The following is a 20849-nucleotide window of genomic DNA, read 5'->3' as shown; positions in this document are numbered from 1 at the left end:
GTTTTAGTAAATGAAGATTTACACGCACTTGGATATTTGACAACAAATTACAGTATGGTTTTGAACGTTTCATAATCATTGCTGCTCTTAAATCAATCGTGTTTTGGCGACTATAGTAAGCAACAAAAATAATTTTAAAAACTCGTCGGGGCCTCTTGGCTTTTGTTTTGTATGTTTTATGTCGAGGAATTTATTTATCATCGTTCAAATATCGGCAACATTGTCCTGAGTATCTGCGACTGGACCCACACCGTAGCTAGTTCACGCGATTAATAAACTTCTCTTTGTCTTAGAAGCCAACTGCAGGGATAAGACTTTTATAAACATTCTTTGCCGAGAGATATAAAATAATTTAGAAAGTGTTCAGATAAAATATCAGTGAAGACCGTTCGGATAAAAGGTTGAAACAGAAGTGTTCGGAGTAAACAAGGTGGATCTTTAAATACAAAATTTTTACCCGTTCTGAAATTAAACGTGAAGGAAAGAATTATTCGCTCTAGTATAAAACATGTTTAATACAGAAGAAATGAATGGACGGCTTAAGTTTTAACTTCAGCAACTGAAATGTTTTTGTTACAGTAGGAAGTCTATGTTCTCCCAAACGAAGGCTTTAAAAGAGTTCGTGTTGATGGTACTTATTTAAACCTCATATTATCCATACTTAATCAACTAATAGATACAAATGTCAAGGTTACACAAGAAAGGACCGCCAAAACACTTAGAGAGGACACTATTTATTAACCATAAGGAAGATATGATGTTAGATGACAAACTTCATGATCTTAATTTAAAGTCCAGACTGAGAATCATGGAAATGGACCGGGAACGTATTAAAGTCAGAAATGAGTGGAGAAACAGTCGGAAGAAACAGATAACAATAAATGAAGCAATGTCCGGTGGTCTGTTACCTCCCGCGGATTTTTCTGTGCCTGGCAGGTCGCCAAACCCTGCGAGGAATATGTCAATGTTTCCACCTGCGCAAATTGGTCCTAAAAGACAAACACTGTCTGTAAATATGGCGTCAAACAATAGACTCACAACGTCAGCACCGCCTCAAAGAATATTTGGTGCGACAAATACGGAATCTCCGCCGTTATCACGGAGTTCGTCAGTTATTCAGCCAAAAGTGCACACAAGAGTATCTTCGACGAATCAGTTTGCTAAACAACCAGTTATACCGGAAGGAGATGAAAATGGAAGGGACTCAATGAGTCGACGTGGTTCAGAAGGGTCAGTAGGGATGTATGTTCTTGACGAATTTCAAAAAATGTCGGACGTGGTACCCGGAATTTTGCGCACGCTCGCCAAGAAGAAAGAACAACAACATGAAGCAGACGAACGTGCGAGATTGCGCGACATGAGACATGATATAAATGTTGATCAAGCTATGGAAAATTTACTTGATTATGAACCAGATATGAATAAAGTTAGAAAAACAGTGAGTTCAGTGAAAAAACTGAGACACAGAATGGCTATCAGCAAAAAACTGGAAACTTCCAAACCGCAGAAATCGCTGGATCAAATGATTCGGGATAAAACGGACAACACTGGTGAATATAACGAATACACTGACGGAACATGCGCCTTGATGAAGAGACGCTTGGAAAAGAAAAGGCGGGAATCAGCACCGTTTGCAATGGACCCTTCATTCATGCAACGACGACAGTCAATAACGAATGGTAATTTCGACGGATCTCCGGCGTCAAGGCGTGGCTCATTGGCTCAAGAACCGTTTATGAGGCGTGGGTCAACGTTTCCTGGAACAATGACACGTAGTTCTACAACACTTAGTTTACGGTCAATAAATGATTCAGACGAAGAATCTGCTTTTATTGATGAAGATGTGTTAGTGAAACGGCAAAGGGTCATGGGTGAGCTTGAAAAATATCGGTCTTTGAAAAATCGTGTCGATCAGTTTTTAATTGCCAAAGCGGAGACTTATGGGCCTAGGGATACTGTCATAGAGGAAATCATACCAATTCAGTGACCTTTACCGTATATATCTTGCAATATCTAATTTTAACTAACAATGCCAGATGGAAACGTGTCTGTAACAGAATAATTTAAAGATACCTATATTGTAATTGAACACACATTATGTTATTGTTACATGCAGATAGAAAATACATTGCTGAAAGTCTTGCCAAAATATTCACAACTCTAATTCAGGTGTATGACTTTGTATGCTGTCGTAAATAACGTATGCCTTTTGTACTATTTGACAATTTCAGTTTTGTTTTAAATTCTATCTGGGATATACTTATCCATCTCCCACATTTTATTAAAATGTCGAATTAACTTAAAATGTCGTCTTACACTCAAGTAAGCCTATACTGAGCTTTTCATTCATCGCACAGAGATATCTATTTGTTTCTTTCTATGGTAACTATGTTAATGACCAAAAGGCCCCATTTCACACAATACATTTTTAACTATCATGCATCATTTTGGCATTTACAAAACATGAGGGCACGAATGTCCTTTATCACTCGTCGGAGTGGGCAAGATGAAACAGGTTCGAACTTGATATAAATATCATGAAGTCTAACATTCTCACTAGGTTTCATGTTTCTGGTCCTGGTTTTTTCTTAGGCTTGACCTAGTGACCTATTTTTACTTCCAACTAGACCTTGATTGCATCAAGACATACATTTTGACAAAGTTTCTTTATGGTAGGTAGAAAATGTGTTTTCATTTAATCAAGTGATCCTATTTTTTGGATGCAATATACTAGTAACCTAATTTAAAACTGACCTAGATTTCATTGACATACATTCTGACCAAGTTTCATGTACATGAGTTAGAAACTGTGACCACTATGTTAACGTTTTCTTATGATTTTACCTACTAATCAACTTTGAGGTCTCGGGTGATAAAATTTCGTATGTGTCAAGACATAGAAAACATTAGGCCTCTACATTGTTAATAAAGTTTTGTCTGTAATTTAACCAAGTGACTTAATTTGTACGCCTAGGTGACACAGTTTCAAACTTTTCTTAGATCGTATTAAAACAAAAAATCTTGAAATGTTTCAAGAAACTCATGAACAGAGTGTTAACAATGATTTTCTAGAATTTGACCAGGTGACCTAGCTGTTGAACAAAACTAAACCGTTGTTTGATCTTGACCGATGTTTCATTAGGACAATCTTGCTAGTTTTTTTTAAAGATAAACTTGAAAACGTTGCTCTTAATTTATTTACCAGGTTTCTGCTCAGATTAGCTCAAAGGCAAGCCTCCTTGTCAGAAATCTCGAGGCACAGGCAGTTGTTGGATCTATATTCTTCTTTCTAGTTCATCTGAACTTTGTTGAACTACTAGTATTAGTATAGGCGAATGGTCCCTCGTCCGTCGTCAACTTTTTAATTATAACATCTTTATCTCTGAAACTACCGGTCATAATTACACCAAACTTGGTCTGTAGTATGCTAGCAAGGGCCTCTCTCAAGCTTGTTCGAAAGAGGGCACTTGGTCCCTTTAATAGGCCGCTAGAGATATAAAGAGAAATACCTTTAAACGACTTCTTCTTATGAACCGTTTGATGGATCTCCATCAAACTTGGTCTGTAGAATCATTATAAGGTCCTGTCCAAAATTTGTAAATATAGGGGCACTTGGCCTCTTTTTTATAACTTTTCATGAGGTGTTAGTGGGATCTTCATCAAACTTGGCCTGTAGTATTCTTATAGTCCTCATATAAATTTCTTCAAATAAGGGCACTTTAGCTGAAACAAAAATACCTTTAAATAACTTCTCATGAGTCGCATGATTTATCTTTCTTCAATCTGGTCAGTAGCATCATTTATAAGGTCCTTTACAAGTTTGTTCAAATGCACAGTCGACCCTTTTTAGGGACGATTAAACCTAAAAACAGAAAGAAAAAACTTAAAACAAGTTCTTCTTCTCAGGAATTGCAAGACGGTTCTTAATCAAACTTGGTATGCAGCATCATTATAGTGTCCTCTCCCGTTTTTTTATTTTCAAATAGGGGCACTTCACCCCTCTTAGATGCCGCTAGAGCTAAATACAGAAGTACATTTAAAGAACTTTTAAGAGTTAGGTCCACGTTTTGGAGAAAAAAGTTTGAACATCACCAATCTCACCATTTTTAAAAAGCTGTTACATGTCTTCGTTTTGATGCATTTGCAACAATGTACCATTGTTTAAACTTAACATAACTAGGTAAAACATTGTTTACATTTCTTTACAAATGGCATTCATTTTTAAAGGGGGACAACTCCTTTAGAATATTTAAATATCCAGTCCTATGGAACAGAACAGTTAAACATGTATTGGACAGATAAGTTGTTTGTCAAGATGTTGTTCGTTTACTAATAAGTTCTGTTGTTTTGTGATAAACTGCTAAACCTTAATGAAGCGCTTGATGGATCTTGGTTTATAGCATCATTATACGGTCCATCTCATTTTTTTTTCAAACCCGGACTACTAGAGCTAAAATTAGAATTAAACAACTTCTTATCATGAACCATTTGTTTTATCATCATCGAATAGAGCTTAGAACAAAGGCTGTGTGTAAATCACATGTGCCCCCCTCCCCACCCCGATGGCCAGTCGGAGGCAAGTGGATATATTGTATTCTGTGACCTTTACTTTTAACCGCACAACCTCATCGGGGGTCATCTACTGACAGGCAAACATCGCAAGACGGTTGATTGCATTTTTTTAATAATTCAGTTAAAATTGTTTTCAGTCTGGGTCATTGTGATCTTGACCTTTGACATACTTAACCTCAAAACTATAGGAATCATCTACTGACCACAGGCAATCATCTTATGAAGTTTGAAGGCAGTAGGCTCAATGGTTCTTAACTTATTTAACAGAAACAATTTTCGGACTTGAGGTCATGATCTTGGCCTTTGCTCTACAGACCACCAAAGCAATCAGTGCCATCTAATGACCACAGGCAACCATCCTATGAAGTTTGACAACTGTAAGCCAAAGCCTTCTTTATTTATTGAGCCGAGACCGTTTTCAGTCTCATGGTCATTGTTACCGTCAACAAAAATAATAGAGGTCATCAGTTGACCACATGCTATCATCCTATGAAGTTTATTGAGCAGATTTTTTTTCCCAGTCTCAATGTCACTGTGACCTTGACCTTATACCAACTGGCCCTTAAAACAGTAGTGTCATCTGCTGACCACAGACAAACATCCTATGAAGTGTGACCATTGTGAGACAAAGCCATGCTCTAGTCATGAGCAAATATATATGTATACCATCTTCTTCGAAGAGGGGAATAAATATCTTTAAATGACTTTTTTTCAGATAAACCATTTGTCTGATCTTCATTACACTTGGCTATAGCATCCTTGTGAGGTTCTCTCTCAAATTTGTTCAAATGAGGGTATTTGACGTGTTTTGTTTTTTTCATATGGAAGACAATTGGTACCATTCATGATCAGCATGTCATACATATACTAGCATTCAAGGTCCAATAGTAAGGGTCAGGTGAGAGACTCGAGGCCATTATGACCTTCTAGGTTTTGTTATAAGCAAGAAATATCACCAGAATTTTTATTCATGTTGTTGCTTAATCATTGATCACTACTTGGGAAACGTGCATAGTTGATGTCAGGAAGACAAGCATGTGAATGTCAGTGAGAGAGATTTTAAAATAGATTTCATAGACGTGCTGTAATAGCTACTTGTGAGTCCATTGGGATAAGTTGAACTTGCCTTAGCAGTCACCTGTATCAAATAGCAACTTGCCTTAAGCAACCAGTAAGAACACTTCGCAAATGTACGATTTGTTCCAATTTAAACTTGTCTTTAGCAGTCACCTGCTGCAAGCAGCAGGATTGTGTAGCTTCCTTTGCATGCTGATTAATACAGGTTTGACTGTATGTTAAGTCTGAGAATCACACTTTAGTTACCTAAACATCTGAAGTAACCACTCGAACATACCCACCCAGAAATGAATGTCTGGTTGGTTGGGGCTTAGCTGAGGGTACCTGTAGGTTCCATCAACCTGCAGCAAGTCAGCTGAATGGCTTCCTGACAATTCAACCTAAGCGGTGCTCAAACCCACAGAGGTAAAGGGCAAGTGATTTGAAGTCAGTGAGCTTAACCATTCTAGCACAGATCCACCTTAAAGGCACTGACCTCCAGATTTGGCTAAAAACAATCTTTCTTTCAAATTGAAGTTTGGTCATATTATGAACATTAGAATATGAGTTTTTGTTTCTAAAATGTTTTACAATTTCAATTCAACAAAAAAAGATGACCCCATCGGGAATTGAACCCTGGACCATCACGGCAAAAAATACAACAGCGCTATAGCAGCATTAGTGAATTATGACATCAAAATATAGATATTAAGAATAGAGACAGTTTACCTGGAGTAAAGTGTTACAAACGCTTTTCGATTTTCATTGTAAGAAGTAGTAAAAACAGCAAATTCTCATGTGTTTCAGTAACATATAGTTTGTCAGTAGTTAAGTTTTAAAGCATTGTTAAGAAATATAGCATTTATTCCCAGATATCTAAAAAAAAATAAAAAAAATTTTGTTGTTGAACGATTTGGAAGCCTGTCCCTTTAAACATACAATGACATCACAGCAATATTGCTGAACAGGTAAATCAGTGAAAGGACCTGCATAAGCTGTGACTGCCAAATTAATTTCTTTCAGCTTTCACAGGGCTTATTGTATCCAACATATATCATACAGTTGTACTACCTGTGATACAAAAACTTCAAAAACAAAACAAGCAGAAAACATTTGGTCCAAGTTGCATTTATTTTTTGTAAGTTTGTACAAAACTATCTAAAGAATTGTTCTAACTAACACAGAAATACTTTCAACCACTTATTCAGTAAACATACATAGATCCCTATCATAATTCAAACAGTGTGGAGAACACTATATCCACTGAATGATGTCTTAATTACCTATAGAAGATATTTAAGTCATTTAGCCATTGTGTTCAAATTTTAAGTTTTAGAAATTGGTTAGCTACTGTAAATTGGGCAATTTTTGCACTACTATAAATTGGGCACCTTTTGCACTACAATGCAATTTTATTTAGTGATTTCTTGGTTAGGAACCTTTTTCATAGTGTTAAGAATTCCTGAAGTGTTTGTGTTATTTTACATATTCTAATATGCTCGTTTCTGTTAGAACACGCTTACATTAAAATGACATCACGTTAACAGGTGATGATGTCAATGTTTTTGTTGCGACCAAGTAAAGCACTAAAATATTTTATCTTCTGTTTTAGATAAAGGCATTACTGGAGTTGAAATAATGTAAAGCCAAACTGTGTTTTACTTAAATTAATACTCAAAAAATCAGTTGTATGCTACCAGAATAATTCACTCTGACTACACCCCCATGAAATTATTCTGTGGATGTATAACCTCTTTTTCATGTATTAATAATGTTAAAACATGATTTTTCTACACATTATTTCTTAAATGAAGATTAATTTCACAAATGTTCTGAATTACTAAGTGCCATTATTTGAAAAAATCTGCAAAAATGTATCTATCACGTATTTGACCCTATCTAAATTATATTAGCTAGACAAATGAAAAATAAATATGGTTTCGTCAAAATATTATATATAATGTGCCAACAATTAAATATAAAGTTCAACAAGGGAAAGACTTACAGCATAAATGAATCATTTATACTGCAATAATATAACTCATAATACTTTTAAACAGATCTGAAACAAAACTATATGACTTAAGAAATGTTCTGCTAAGAATGCAAAATAATTTATAAATATTTAAAAAGCACGTGGCATCAAAAACTTCAAGACCAGAGTACAATGGTAAATATATCTATTTGAAAAGTTTCCTAATATTGAAATTACAAAAGATCAAATTTAGCACTATATAGGAGAAAACAAGGTCCAACTGAAACATGGAAGAGTGGGCATTCTTGTAAACTGAGTATTTTCCATTCCTGACTTAGTTGCATTACCCACCGTGTACTCCACACTCTGTACCCCTTCTACATCAGAGAATTAAAGGACCAGAAATGATAAAGGATATGCATTAAACACTACTTAAGTGATCAGGCACTTCTGAATACTAGCAGATGTCAAAGAGAGACTGTGATTTCAATATGTCTAAGGTGGAATTTCAGTATGTCAAAATTGTGATTTATTGCAATTTAAATAAGTCTAAATTGATATTTGAATATGTCTAAGTGGCAATTTCAATAAGTGCATGGATTAGATCTATTGTAGTAAATCTCTCTACATATTTAAAAGGGTCTACTGACCTTGCTCCATAGATGTAAACAAGTAGTTAGCTTCATGTAAATCTATAAGTTCAAAGTTTTTGAAAGTTCATATTGAACCTGCATTGCAAAAATGTGTGAAAATTGTAATTTTCTGATGTTCAAAATTCTAACACCTCCTAAGCATATTGAAATGAACTATGAAAAGCAACAAGTATGTGTACCATATAAATATGAAACCACAATGCCTCTCAATGTTCTGTAGCCATACAAATATTTCCACTGTCATTATTTTTATCAACTAACTACATTTCAGACCATTTTTCACTTGACATTCATTCACAACATATTAAAAAAAGAATTATTTGAAAGGTGCATGCCCTTAATGTCCATTACAATCCTGTACAGATGAACACCTGTATTAAGCAGCAACTTGCTTGCAGCCAGATTTGTATTTGTGCTTGACATCTGCTAACAAATTGATTTTCTCAGTTTTGAAAAGCTTGCTGCTAATCTAGAGGCATGTTCCTTTTAAAAACACTTCATCATGTTCATGTATACAATTTATCTTTGGCAGCTTACAATGTCATGGCAACTGCAAATATTGTAAAATGTATGAAATACTACAAAGTTTCCTTCATATGTGAGCAAGTTAGCATTATACAATACATGTATAGTGTATCTGAGGTAATTTCATGATAACAATCTTCTATCGCTAAACCTGTGAGATAACAAACACAGTTGCTCATTTTTCCAACGCATCTGTTACGAAAGAACTTTTTATTCATGCTTGATAACTAAAATGACTTCCCAAATGTACAACATGTACTCTCAGCAAAAGAATTTTAACCATTAATAGTTCTAACAGAATGGCAAGGATTAAATATTTTGAACAATTTCATTCATACTCGTAAATATAAACCTGCCGTTATTTTTCAGGGTTTGAAATAATCTGAAAATTTAATTCATAAATTCAAGAAGCTGAAAATTCAGTTCTCTCATTGTTTAATGAAACTTACTTTTGTAAAAGTTTGCTCAAAGAATGGATGTCCTGTTAAAGCACTAATTTGATCAAAAGGTTCTCTTGTTCCTAAATTGTGTTCCTATTTGGCTATCGATATATGTGCATACATGCATCATCTCACACACAGCGTGTTTCACTTTTCTTTCAACTGTAAATTTCATATATACACACAAAATAAAATACACAAAAAAAATGGATTAAATTATCACACCTAATGTACAATGTATATGTAAAATATTTATAACATTTACAATAATAATAAGGAGCCATGCTATGAGAAAACCAACATAGTGGGTTTGCGACCAGCATGGATCCAGACCAGCCTGCGCATCTGCGCAGTCTGGTCAGGATCCATGTTGTTCGCTAACAGTTTCATTAATTCCAATAGACTTTAAAAGCGAACAGCATGGATCCTGACCAGACTGCATGGATGCGCAGGCTGGTCTGGATCCATGTTGGTCGCAAAGCCACTATGTTTGTTTTCTCATGGCGCGGCTCATATGTATAACTGAATTACAACAGTTTGTCAATCACTATTCATTGCCTCAGCACAAAACTATTAAATCTGCCTTTTTTTACATAGTTACATTAGTTTTGCAGTGAGACAATGAATTTTAACGAAGAGAATATAAATACTGTTCAAAATTCACACATACTTAACAAAATTTAACACATTAATAAACAGGCATCTATTAACAGCTATCAATAAAATAGTTAGTTTTTACAACTAGACTTGTTTCTATTATAAATATGTATATGTAAACAAGCACAAACTCAAACTTTTTACGCCAAGTAACATTTTTAATTTCAAAATACAATATGAATCCTGGAAACTCCAAGTTTATAACTATGTCTGTAAAAATAAACCATCTGTCAACGATGCTTTAAACAGAAACTACATGTATATAATTGCTCAGGTTTCACTTGAAAACTTGGCACTTAAATTACTAATAACCTTTACACCTCAAAAGTTCTATACTAACAAACTCTTTAACCCTTACCCTGCTAAATTTGTATAATGAACTTGTCCGTCTTTCAATTTGGACAGTACCATTAACTGTTCAAAGGGGAGCTTGCCAAAAAAGATACTGACTGAATGGCAAACAGTGCAGACCATGATCAGCCTGCACAGATGTGCAGGCTGATCTTGGTCTGCACTGGTCGCAAAGGCAGAATCACTTGCCACCAGCAGGCTAAGGGTTAAAGGTCAGACCTATTACTCAAGTTTCAAAGCTATTTAATGATTAGTGACCCTGTAAACTTGACCTACTTCGAACACATAAAAACTGTAGTGCAACAGTCAACCAATCAGCTTGTGGTAAAGGAGGGGAAGATAACTCTTCAATCAAGAAATCAGCAAAAAATCCACTGGAAGTCAGATTCATACAGCAGTTTAAATGTTACTCAGATGCGCTGCAATAATACAGTAATAGTCAGAAATACCCTGTATGCTTTTTAAAATGCCAGTGTTCAATATACCTTATGTAATATACACAAACATGTCCGTAAAAAGATAGGACCCAACATGCAGCTGAGATCACAGATTTAACTGAATTTGACCTCCTGGCCAAAAATGGTACCATTCAGGACGACCAACATACCAGACCAGATAATCAATGCTCATCTTTCATTTTATTGTTTTATCTTCAGATATTCATTTCAAAACATAAAAATCCTCATCAAAAGTGTTTACCTCCACTAAATACATAAATAAATAATTACTGTGTATGTAGCGCTACATTTACAATCAAATGTTGTGCAGTAGAAGTCGTTTGTGAAAAAAACTTTTAGTCTTTAGTGGTAGCACACATTTATGCTATGTTTAACTATACATGTTTTAAGTGTGCACTATTTTAAAACTAATGCATAGTACTGTTAATACAAATAAACAGATATTTTTAATGTTTACATTAAACTAAACATAGCAATTGTCCTTCACTTCAAATATGAAATTTGGACCAAGTATACCTTTAAAATAACAGGAAAAATAAACTTATTTTCTTGGAACTATGTAAAAGCCAAAGTTACTAAACTCTGCTCTGACTTTGTATATTCCAGCAAGTATGCACAATTGCATTTTTTTTTTTGCTTTTTACATTTTTTTTTCATCAAATGATGGAGTCTGGTTTTTCTCTTCGACGAGAAATATGCTGATTTGTTATTTTTCAAAGATACACAAAAGTAACTCCTGTGATTAACCTACCACACCCACTCACAAATTACCCAAACATTTTCTTTGACCAAGTGCATCAGTTTGCTACATCTGAAAGCGCTATCTCAAGAAAATTCAATCATTTAAACAGCATCTATAAACTTGGGGAAAAATTACAAAGTTTTTCTCAAACTTGAAAGTAAACGACCTAGTGTTGTTAAAATTTAAGTAATCTTGTGACCAAGTTTGAGCAAAAGTAAAATGTGATAATTGAGAATACATCTACTTAATCAGTTCCTAATGTATCAAAGCATGTATTACCATCATCTGAAAATCATCTGACCAAGTTTGGATAAAATCTGGTGAAGGGAATATTGGCAATAACTTATGGACGGACAGAAAGCAAATCCTGTATCAAACCATTTCAGTTTCTGCACCTTAATGATACAGTGTCAACCACTGAATATTTTCAATTACACAAATTTTGTACTTTACTCAATATCTGTGTTTACATGACTAACGGTATACAACTGTATGTTAAAATTACTTTACAGTGACATAGCCTTAATTACTACTTTTTATCACATTTACAAAACTAGTTTTTATAAACTTAACTAGAGCATTTCATGTAATTTCAAAGTCTTGTGCTAAAAAAAAATCCAGGTAAATATTCATGAGTAAACAAAATAGTATCAGGCAACTAGGCAAGAACACTTTTGACATACTATCACATTTTAAACCTTTGGGATGTTTAAACGGGTAAAAGTAGTACTCTGCTATTTAAAGGTTTCATGTCATAAATTATATAAACTTTTACTCTAGAGTAATTTCTTAAAAGTTACATCTATCATCCCTATTATGCCATCACTTATATATAACCCATATGCAACAAATAATTGATCTGGCCAAGATAGTTTATAGAATTACAGCTACAATTTAATAGCTCAGTGCAAAAAGGTACTACCTGCCATCTTTGTATATCAGGAGATAGCTCTTTTTGGCTTTACTTCTTAAAGCTATTGCACCATGCTCATTGCAGTCACAAAGTTCTCATTCATTTTGCAGTAATCCATATTGGCTTTCTTGTAAAGAAACCTTTCAAGTTTTTCAAGCTGCAAGTCCAGTGATATCAAAGTACTAGTGAGTTATACAGGCAAAATTGCGACTCCAACTGGGTTTGAACTCGAGACCTCGGATGCAAGGGATATCATGTAAATACAGTTCTGAACACTGGCATTGTTTGTCTCTTATTTGTTCAGACTGTAATAATGGTACAAAACAACTTCCCATCTTTTATGATTTTAAATATCATATATGATAAATAAAGCAGCATTTAGCAGTTATTAAAGAGGCCGTGTTAAAGACTTGTTAATTTAAGCTGATCATTGCATGATAATTTTGATCATGTGGATAAATATATAAATATGATGCTGCCCTGAGTTTCTGATGGCACTTTGATACGAAGATTAAAAGCCATACTGATCTATGTACTTGCACTGGAGCAGATAGACTAGTTTGGCTCTTAACCCTCAATATTGTTTTCATGAAGACAACCTTTTCCTGATTGGATAAATAAATATAATCTCTGAAGGAACAAATGATGGACAAAAAAGAGCTTGTATTCTAAGAAACATAGTTACAGTTAAATCAATAGCAATAATACACAATACAAAATCTTACATACTGGCAGGTATCGTCACACAGAGACAACCTGTTGCACACATAATTATACACACAGAGAGTAATAATATATTCATTACAAAACTTTGCATTAAGCATATGTTCTTCTGAGGTAATAGATTAGCAAAATAAATAACAGGTAATTTACAATGGGACTTTGAGAAAGTGGGAACAAATGCTGCAAGCTTTAATTAAAAGTGGTTTTTGTTAAGCATGTTCGAGATGGCGGAGAATTAAACAAATACAAGCAAGCAAGATATGCTGTAAATTTCTGCCAGATTTTATCAAATTCTAAAGTGAGCTGTAGCTTCAAAGGTTAGAAAATACAAAGTCATTTTCACACTGACAAGGAAGGGGGTAAAATGCACATATCTTAAGACCTAAATATGTGGATCTGTGGCAAAAATCAGCAGCACTTTTAACACTCTTCTACACCTTGCAAAAACACAACATGAATGAAATGATGTAATTAACTTATTCTTAGAATACAAACTCTTATTAAATTTATGGCCTGAGTGCTTTCTAGTAGATCTGAAGGGAATATGTAACTTGATTAAAAAGTGTAAATTACGTTTCATAGTCCAACTGAATGAATTTCTGAAGAAAACTGACAGTTAAGTTAATAAAATAAATAGCAATATTTATAAGCGGAGGTAGTATTAAACGGACAAAGTTGAGGTTTAACCCTTACCCTGCTAAATTTCTAAAATGAACTTTCAATTTGGACAGTACCATTAATTGTTAAAAGGAGTGCTTACCAAAAAGATACTGACTGAATGGTGAACAGTGCAGATCTTGATCAGACTACACGGATATGCAGGCTGATCAGGATCTACACTGGTCGCAAAGGCATAATCAGTCGTGTCCAGCATGATAAGGGTTAGAGCCAATCGGCTGTACATTTCAATTAAAATTTTGGTTGACAATGACAAAACAAGATGCACAAATGACTAGTAGCTTGGCTATGAAACATAAATCGAAGACTGACTGTGTTTTTTTTTGTACAGTTCATTTCTACAAGAAGGCACCCAGTAATGACTGGAGAAATTTCACACTGGCCCCTGATAAATGTAAAATCTATTCGATTTCCTAACATTTTATTTCTGCCATTATACAACCAATGTCATAAATATCCATTATATTCTCTAACTTCCCTGTAAAGACAAAGAAATTTATTTCTGTCAAATCCAAAAATAACATTCAAGGAAACCTGTCTGCCCTATATGATACATTGAGCAGTTTGGTGTGGCCCTAAAAATATTGACAATATTGTTTTGTTCAACAAGCATGGCTTCTTACCTTGCCTGCCATCAGATATACAACAGACTATTAGAAATCAATATTTTCTTAATTAATCTCTTATACATTATTAAAACTGTAGTCCTATATTACATCACATTTTACTGTGTGAGTAACACACTAGACAGCTTTCTTACCTACAATACAAGTGTTTTATACATACTTTTTATCTATAATCATTATCAAATGAAGGAGCTTTCAAAAAACTTAAAACACATAAATCTGGATGCATGTTCTTTCTGAGTGTTTTTATTACCTATTATTTACATTTTGATTAAAAAACTCTTGTTTTCCGCATCTATTATCTGTTAACTTGGTATATATGTACTCTTGATTGTGCAGTATTTCTGCTTAATTTTATTGTCAAGGAAGGAAAAATTGAATTTAACTTAAAACTTCAAAATACTATGCACTGTATCTATGTAAATCAGCATTATACATCACTATCAGAGAGAAAAAATATACAAATGTTTTGCTACATTTTTAGAAGTTTTAATACATTTCTGTACTTTTGTATTTTATAAAATGGACTTAGTTTGCAAATGACAAAGGTCACCTTTTCAAATCACTAAGGTAACCTCTGCCCAATAAGTTACCAACAAATAGAATAATACATACCTAAAAATTTCAGAAATTCTCAGCATAATGACAGCATTCATGTATATACATGATCTTCTAAGATTTTGAAATAGCTGCACAGGTATTAAAACTTTGGCACTATTGTTTTAAAATGCACTACCATGATACAAGGTAGCCACGCTCAATTTTTGTTAAAAAGTGGTTAACAAACATATTTTTTAGATAACATTTCTCGTTTGTTGTTTTCTTTTGCATGTTTACAGTAGTGATGGGCAAATCGGTTAGATTTGCCAACCGATTAATCGGCATAATCGGACAAGCCAACCAATTCGATTAATCGGATAATCGGTTATTTTAATTGCATATCTATAAGTTCACATTATAGTGTATGTTTTATATCATTACTTAAGAAATGAACCACACAGAGATTAAATATCCTATTTCTATAGTATCTCTTCATTAACACGAGTAAGTCAACAGCGTAAAAGTAAAATATTTATGAAGATTTATGAAATAGTAAACTTCGAATCAGGTACTCGCCTTAATTATTCCATTTCACCAGGGTGCAGACAGAAAGTATTAATCCAATGATATTGTGTTATTAAATTAAAAATTATTGGAGTTCAGCAAAAAAAAAAAAAAAAAAAAAAAAAGATTGCATAATTATGTGGACTGTATGTATATAGACTGTATGTATACAGTATAGTAACAAAAAACAAAGTCCCATAACTATGCAGAAGATTTATCTAAAAGAACGTAACATGTACCATGCACAACTAGGGTTGGTACTGATCATTTGTGTGAAGTTTCACTTAATTGTGTGCAAGGGTTCGGAAGATTAGGCGCGCACAAGATTGCATATCGTGGCCTCAACGCGAAACTAGTCTATCTGCTTCTATTTCTATATACACATAGACTAGTTTTGCGTTGAGGCGACGATATGTAGACTGTATGTACATAGTATGTTAACAAGAAACAAAGTCCCATAACTGTGCAATTTTTGTTGTTGAAAGAACCTAACATGCCCCATGCACAACTACTGTTGTTACTGATCACTTGTGTGAAGTTTCATTAAATTGTGTCAAGGGGATGAGGAGAGATGGTGCACACAAGATTGTGTCTATAGTAACAAAAAACAAAGTCCCGTAATTCTGCAAATTTTTTTTTCTAAAAGAACCTGATATGCCCCATGCACAACTACTGTTGTTACTGATCACTTGTGTGAAGTTTCATTAAATTGTGTCAAGGGGATGATGAGAGATGGTGCGCACAAGATTGTGTATATGTATATAGTATAGTAACAAAAAACAAAGTCCCGTAACTCTGCAATTTTTTTTTCTGAAAGAACCTAACATGCCCCATGCACAACTACTGTTGTTACTGATCACTTGTGTGAAGTTTCATTAAATTGTGTCAAGGGGATGAGGAGAGATGGTGCGCACAAGATTGTGTCTACGGACAGACAACCTAAAACCAGTATACCCCACTCACAACTTTGTTGTCGGGGGGTACAAAAAGATCAGAAACAACTAAATTATCCATTTAGGGTGCCATGTAATTAATCTGTCAGGGAAAAGTGAAGTCGGCGATCGCGATCATGAATGCCACGCCGACGATTATCCGATTGTCGGCCCATCACTAGATTACAGAGATTTGTTTTCTTCAGATCTTCCATTGAGGAAACATTAATGCAATATTTCCATGAGTGGCTTCAATCTATTTTTTAAAGCAACACATTTTCTTCTTGTCTTACATTGTTTTAGTAAAAAAAAATATTCACCCATTTTTTCGTTTAGTACCAGTAAAATATATATTGGTATTTTTTACTGAGAAATACTAGATGTATTTCACACTAATGTTTCAATAATAAACTCAAAAACGTATTCTAAACAAAAATTAGGCCAAAAAAGAATAATTTTGCTCCTGTAAGGTCAAGTTTTCTATATCACATAAACAGTCTACTTTAGATGATATAATTGAATAACAATTTAACAAAGTAAAGGGAGATAACTCTTATTAAACAAAATAGTGTCTAGTCTAACATTCAGGAAATCATTGGGTATACAGCTCCAAATTGATAAAACTATGCTTGTAAAACTAACAATTTTTCACCAGAAGATGGCTTCATTAAACATTAACATTAAGCTAATTTGACCCTGATGATAACAGAAAAGTGCTGTACCATTTTGTAATAAAAATATATAAAAGGCAAGTCCTCTGAAATACTAAACTTAACTGAACTTTCTTATACATCCTCATTTTCTAACCAAAAAACCTCCAACAGAAATACAGAAGTTTATTCAGTTATAAGTCTAAAGAAACATTGACATATCCAATATACGTACTGCACATCTAAATAAAGCCATTATCAAACTTTAAAAGAAACAAGGGAGATGTAATTATTTCTAAATTATATTTATCAGTCGGTCAATGGTATGAAACTTTCCTGGCAATAATTTTGCAGGAACAAATGCTAACTAGCAGGAATAAATAGGAGATAAAATTTCTGCTGTGGGATTCAACCTCACAGTACCTCAGACAACAGGTTCAAAAACTTACGACGTAACCTTTCATACTATCACAAGTCACAAATTACGAGATAAAGACGTAGAAACTGGTCATGTGACTTTTTCAGCTGTATGGATGATATGACTGCCGTGTGATAAATGATCATAAATATTTTATGTGGTGTTTTGGCAGTTGTTTGATTGAACATATACACTGTTTTTAGGAAAGACTTAACAATCACATACACATTTTGATGTGTACAATGAAATAAACTTGATGTGTCACATGAAATGAATTTTCTATAAAACACATATTTCCTATTTAGTACAATCAAACAGCGTGGGCAAGTTTTTCCCCAATGCCACATTGTTGCTATATATAGATCTTGTCATGTGACCTTACAACTGTGCCACTGTGACTAATTCATTTCCACGGTTAATTTGTTGTTATAAATAAATCTGGTTATGTGATATCCAGCAGTTGAACGACAAAGTTTTATTCCATGGTCATGCTGTTTCTATAAATACATTGCTCATACGATCTCATACCGATTGTGGGATGACGAACCATTTTCCATGGTTACACTGTTACTATATATAGACCAGATCATTGTCATCTTCAGCTGCATTTGAATGACAAACCACTTCCTATAGCCATATATTCACTATAAACAGAAATACTCAAATGATCTCCAGGTGCACTGAAATGACAACCATTTTCCACCGTCACATTGTTACTATAAATAGACCTAGTCATGTGATTTTCAGATGCACTGAAATGACAAACCATTTACCATAGTCACATTTATACTATAAATAGACGGAGTCATGTGACCTTCACTGCATTTTAATTGATGATCAATGATTGAAGGTTGAAGATTGTTATCAGCTATTAATCATTTCCTTCGATGTTTTCTGTAGCGATGTTCGTGATACAATGACGGGTGAAGATTAACGAGACTGTCTCGAGGTAGGCAGTTCATGGGAATGCTGCGGGTTTGTAAGAATTGGACCTGAGACTCGGACACCCACTCATCTGGTATACTGAAATTGAACATATTGTTTAGTTTGATACATTTTAATTTCTTGCTGAACTGTGAAGCAAACTAGCGAACTAACTTCAAGCATAGAGGTGTATTACTATAACAGTACTCTTATAAAGTTAGTGCATATTACAATAGAAATAAATATCCTTTACAACAGTTAACAGTTTTCCTTGGTACTAAACTTGGGAGAAAGTCAATTTGTATAAATGCAAAAGTCTGGTAAAATTTCTACCTCTTTCCCCCAATCCCACTCATACATAAAATGTCACACTTTAAAATATCAACTCTCAACACCAAGTCTAGTCAACAACCTATGAATTTATATATAATATGACTTAGAAAATTACTTCAGAGTTTCACACTTTGTATGCGGGCTACTTAAATTTAGACCGACAACCTCTGAATCTTTGTGGTCTTGGGGACCTACCAGTTCTAAGGATTTATTGGTCCCACTGACAATCTAAAGTCCATAGGTCAGTGGACCACTGTTACTGTCAATACCTGCACAGTGTAAATAGTATCTGAAAAAGCTATATTGTGTTCCTTTTTGCAAGTAGGTTGTCAGATATCTGTCAGACTGTACAAGAGATACTCACATATTTTGTGGTGTCCAGTGAAGGAGGAATTGAGCTTTCCCTGAATCATCCTTCCTTCTTGCAATCACCTGTAACAATAAGAAATTTCTGTCATTTAACAATTCAAGGGAACCAGCTCTTGTAGTCTTAAGCAAATCACCTTAAATTTTAGCTTGCCTCCCTTGGTATGTGTTCAGTCGGTACAAAGGAATTCTTTGAATACTGATAACTACATAATAAAGCATTTTATTGTAAACTGTTAAATAGTACAATCTCGTAACTTGATAAATTATATATAATTTTCCAAACCGCATCTTAACAAACTCCTTTTAAACTTTTATGGTTTTCCTATAATTAATATAGATCCAAGTTGTTGATAATGTTTTAATGACTGAGCACTACATCTGCACTTACTTCTCAACAAATATGGTTTCCTTTGTGAAGAGAAATTTACAACATTTATGCCATAAAATAGCAGTTCTAAGTAAGTTACTGCAGGTATCTGGTATTTCGCAAACAGAATGTCAAACATAACTTATAGGACGAATAGAACTGTAGATTGTTACAGATTTCTGTAATGTGACATAAATGTCACCTACAGAACTGTAACTGTTAACTTAAGAATGTCTTCTGAAGAACTGGAATGATACAAAAATATATTTTACAGAACTATGGAATGTGACCGAAATATAGCTTACAGAACTATGGAATGTGACAGACATATAACATATAGAACTATGAAATGTGACAATGATATTACTTAAAGAACTATTGAATGTGACAGAACTATGGAATGTGACAGACATGTAACTTACAGAACTATGTACAGTGACAGAGATGTAACTTACAGAACTATGGAATGTGACAGACATATAACATATAGAACTATGAAATGTGACAATGATATTACTTAAAGAATTATTGAATGTGACAGAACTATGGAATGTGACAGACTATAACTTACAGAACTATGTACTGTGACAGAGATGTAACTTACAGAACTATTGAATGTGACAGAGATGTAACTAACAGAAATATGGAATATGACAGAGTTGTAACTTACAGAACTATAAAATGTGACAGAGATGTAACTTACAGAACTATGGAAAGTGACAGAGATGTAAGTTACTGAACTATAAAAAGTAACTTACAGAGCCATGGAATGTGGCAGAGATGAAACTTACAAAAACTATAGAATGTGACAAAGATGTAACTCACAGAACTGTGGAATGTGACAGGGATGTAACTTACAGAGCTATGGAAAGTGACAGAGATGTAACTTGACAGAGATGTAACTTACAGAACTATGGATTGTGACACAGGGGTCACGCTGTCGATCGCCACTTGAGCCATTTACGACAAAAAATTAAATGTGGCTCCGAAATTTTCTAATTGGCAAAAATGGCCCAAAGCTATGTCTGTCTGCAAAACTAAGAATATGGCCAGTTTTACAAACCAAAAGGTGTGAAAAATCGATAATCTGTGTAGACACAACATCCGTTATTGAAAGGGAGGGAGCCAATTTGCAAAATCTTATTTGATCAGGCAGTTAATTGGCGATAATTAGATTATTGAATAGCAAACTGGATAATTATAATCATCATTTTGTGCACTTGATACGATTTTATGAGCAGTCGGCCGTTAGACAAATTTTCTATGATTGCCGAGGGTTAGTTTGGGCAAAAACAAATAAAAATCCTTTAGACAAGCAGAAATTGTAAGTATTGAATAGCTATGATATAGAAAAGCAATAAAACGTATGTATTTTATCAAATA

The 20849-nt window shown here is 34.1% G+C and overlaps 2 protein-coding genes across 2 annotated transcripts in view; one reads left to right on the top strand and one right to left on the bottom strand.

Moving 5' to 3' along the window:
- Positions 1–2856, top strand: LOC123553156 (uncharacterized). The gene has a single exon (XM_045342901.2). It carries the CDS (start codon positions 683–685, stop codon positions 1985–1987), a length of 1305 nt encoding a protein of 434 aa, XP_045198836.2. The 5' UTR covers positions 1–682; the 3' UTR covers positions 1988–2856.
- Positions 2857–6740: 3884 nt separating this feature from the next.
- LOC123552616 (zinc finger protein aebp2-like) overlaps positions 6741–20849 on the bottom strand; it is a 54336-nt gene continuing 40227 nt past the window's right edge. Inside the window, exons 5-6 of the mRNA XM_053540191.1 lie at positions 19095–19162; positions 6741–18496 (exon numbers count right to left, since the gene is read on the bottom strand). Coding sequence (XP_053396166.1) covers positions 18349–18496; positions 19095–19162 — 216 coding nt within the window. The 3' untranslated portion in view covers positions 6741–18348. The remainder of the gene's footprint in view (positions 18497–19094; positions 19163–20849) is intronic.

The sequence above is a fragment of the Mercenaria mercenaria genome, chromosome 4 (assembly GCF_021730395.1).
Source record: "Mercenaria mercenaria strain notata chromosome 4, MADL_Memer_1, whole genome shotgun sequence".
NCBI classification, from domain to species: Eukaryota; Metazoa; Mollusca; class Bivalvia; order Venerida; family Veneridae; genus Mercenaria; species Mercenaria mercenaria.
Note: the sequence above shows the minus strand (reverse complement) of the source record. Positions and strands in the feature narration are given on the sequence as shown.

What these genes read in the sequence shown, in the direction of transcription:
- LOC123553156 (XM_045342901.2), top strand. Translation starts at nt 683, where the DNA reads ATGTCAAGGTTACACAAGAAAGGACCGCCAAAACACTTAGAGAGGACA.